This window comes from Bactrocera latifrons, unplaced genomic scaffold (genome assembly GCF_001853355.1).
Source record: "Bactrocera latifrons isolate USDA-ARS-PBARC rearing strain unplaced genomic scaffold, ASM185335v1 scaffold_18, whole genome shotgun sequence".
Lineage (NCBI taxonomy): Eukaryota > Metazoa > Arthropoda > Insecta > Diptera > Tephritidae > Bactrocera > Bactrocera latifrons.
The window spans coordinates 2,140,639-2,143,795 of record NW_017535296.1 but is presented as its reverse complement, the minus strand read 5'-3'; the positions used below and the strand labels follow the sequence as shown (position 1 = coordinate 2,143,795).

The 3,157-nt window shown below is 39.6% G+C and overlaps 1 protein-coding gene across 1 annotated transcript; it reads right to left on the bottom strand.

The window, feature by feature from the left end:
• Nucleotides 1-389: 389 nt before the first annotated feature.
• On the bottom strand, nucleotides 390-2,704 carry LOC108967232 (larval serum protein 1 beta chain-like). The gene is made up of 2 exons (XM_018930527.1): nucleotides 2,476-2,704; nucleotides 390-2,424 (listed from the first exon to the last, which is right to left on the bottom strand). Exons 1-2 carry the CDS (start codon nucleotides 2,674-2,676, stop codon nucleotides 457-459), a joined length of 2,169 nt encoding a protein of 722 aa, XP_018786072.1. The 5' UTR covers nucleotides 2,677-2,704; the 3' UTR covers nucleotides 390-456.
• Between the last annotated feature and the right edge of the window lie 453 nt (nucleotides 2,705-3,157).

The following is a 3,157-nucleotide window of genomic DNA, read 5'->3' as shown; positions in this document are numbered from 1 at the left end:
TGTCTGAGAATCATACTAACTGACGCTACATCCTAAATTTGTTGGAGATTTTAGAAGATGCCTCTATAAATACTATTAATTTTTGAATTTTAGAGGAGTTTGAGAGAGTTTGCGATACCCATTCGAACAAGAACCAAATAGATATAAAAAGTTAATCCTCAAATTTCATTGAGAGTGTAAGCCTCAGATACACAACAAACCATAAAAATATGGTTTATTGGGTATAGTATACTTTAATAGGAATAACTTGCATATCTGCTGGATGTTTGGGTGATGACGTGTAGAGAGACCTACTTGATAAAGTCCGTAGTTTGTTTTATCTACTGATGAGCGACTGATAACGTAAAGAAATCTCGGCTACAGGTTGCTTAATCTGTAACTATCCTTAATTAATTTCCTTATACATTTTTTTATTGTAGTGTTATATTATTGCAGTATTATAAAGACACAAATAAGTCACTTAATCTTCCAATAGTTTTCATCGAATTGTCCAAAGTTCGCGTAGCCCTTAACATATTCTTCAATATTTTCATTATGATCCACATGATAGACCATAGCATCCTTGAAAGCCACATTAGGCACCTGAAACATATATTCGTTTTCGATTTGCCGATCAAAAGGAAAACCGTAAGACCGTTTTTCAACAACCGGTGTAACAACAAAGACCAACTGTACTGGAAAGCCTTGCTTGTTACCTCTTGGTAAATTGAAACGGCGATAAAAGTTATCTGAAGGTTGTTTTAAATTCTTCGGAAACTCTAAACGCTCGGACATCGCTGCGTCGACAATATCACACATTTCGCTGTAGGTCCAGCGTTTAGTAGACATATAATAATTATACGAACGCACCTCGACAATGTTTAGACCAGCTTTTATTTCCATAATGGAATGGTTGATTTCTAGGAAATTTTCGCGATTCTTCGAGAGCGACAGCAGCGCGCCGTGTTCGTCATATTTTGGTGCTAAGAAGGTTTGTATTCTGACTGTAGCTGGACCATCCGCTTGTATATGCAACGTGTAATTGAAAGGCTTATGTTGGAACCGCTGCTGACGCGCATAAATACCTTTACGATTATCAAATGGACTGACTTTGTCCAACAACAAATTGGTCAAATCAATATCAGCGTAATCAAAATAAGTCTTCAGCGGTGAAATTGCAGCCGACTTCACCTCAATACCAACAGCTAGCAAGTCTTGTCGCGTATATGCAGGCAAATTACGCATATAGCGGTTCCACATATCCAAAACTTTGTGTTGCATTAGCGAGTAAAAGAGCGGATCACGTAAAGCCGTCTCGAAATTCGCCAAAACATGTGGACCGACTTTATAGAATTGCTCATACTCTATTTGCGCAAGATACATGAAGGAGTAGAACCAATAGGTTTGTTGGTTGTACGGCGTCAAAGCATTCACATTACCATGTAAAATATTAAAGAAATCTTGTTGCACCTCAAGCTGATGCAAATCATGCAATGTGCCATTTTCCCGCCGATATACGCCAGTGTCGGCTAATTCATATATTTCTCTTGTGACTTTAAAAATCATATCGATCGTTGCCGGAAACCCATAATCAGCATATTCGTAATTATTATAGCGTTGCCAAAAAGTCTGACCATTCCAGCTGACAAGTTGTGGATTATAACCCGTCGCTATGGTTTGCGACAGTTTCATATCCGCAATGGGCATCAAGCCCTGCGATAGGCGTTCCAAGTTATAGCGTGTCATTATCGTGCGCACTTGGTGAATCCACCATTCGCCATGATGCGCGACGATTTCCTCGTTCTCGAGAAATGGCGAATAGTCGAGATTGAGTTCATACCAAATTGTATTCCAGTCCACATCTTCTAGCAAGTATGATAAACGTGTCTCATCATTCAAAATATGCACATCGCGCGTGTAATCCACAGGTGTCCAATATTTCGTAAGACCGTCGCGCTTTGCAACTTTGCTTTCTGTATCGAGATACCAACGCTGATCGCTTAAGCCCATTAACTTCCACCACTGCCAGGTTTGCCAATTGTGTAGGCGCCTTTCGCTTACCATATCATTAGTTGTGTGCGATTGCATTTGTGCCATTTCCACTTTCTTTTTACTGACAGTCATCGCCCTGTGTATCACTTCACTGTTGAAGAAATGTTGCGGAAATATTTCGTAGATTGGTGGCAACACAAAGATTTCGCAATCTTTACGATGTCTTATTGCCAAGTCGAGTGCGTAAACGAACATGCCGGGATTGATGTGAGTACGGGCCCAGCATACATTCTGCTTGAAAAGGGTCCAGTCTTTGGCGTATGTCAGCAATTTGTATAAGCCCAAAACTTGCTGGTGATGCGTGCGCACAACCGCACTGAAGAAGTCATTTCGTGGTAGTAAGCGTTGGTGTTGCACATCCTGAACAAAGCGTTGCATGTCACTGTCGAATTTCTGCAAAAAAAAATTATATTTGTTATATCATGGTAATGAAAAAAATCTCACCGTATATTGCGCCGCATCCTTGACAAATTGAAGATCCTGGCACTCAGGCAATGCCACTGGCTCCTGTACATGCCACACGATTTCGAGTAAAAATTTCTGCGCCTCCAATAATGCATATACGTTGTTGGTTTCCTTTTCTTCAACAGCTGTACAGCAGCTGAAAGCTACGGTGCAGCAGAGTAGCAGAAATAGCAGTCGCATCTTGCAGTAAACACGGATTTTATTAGCGTTGAAGAGCAACTGTAGCTCATAGCTGCATTGAAGTGAGATTTTATAGCTACTTGCTTATCATCAAATTGCAATGCCGTTCTTCCGAAGGTCTTAATTTTGTCACAAAAGTCACGGTCAACATTATTTTACAAATTTTGTTAGTTGTTTCAGAAAAATAAATAGACACATAACTCACTGATAAGAGACGCCATCTAAGCACATTTAGTATGTTCTGCTTTCAATCTTTTTTGTTGTACAAATATTTAATCTGTGAACATATGTGCTAAAATAGAGCCACAGTCAACCACAGCAGTGTTGATATCAGGTGTGATGGCTATTAGTTCAGACATCGGTTCAAATCATAGCTACAAAGCCTAGAAACAAGAAACACGTAACTTCTCTTGGAAGGATTTTCCATTGTAATTTTGACATGAAAAGGCATGAAATAATCACTATTGTAGAACTGTCAATA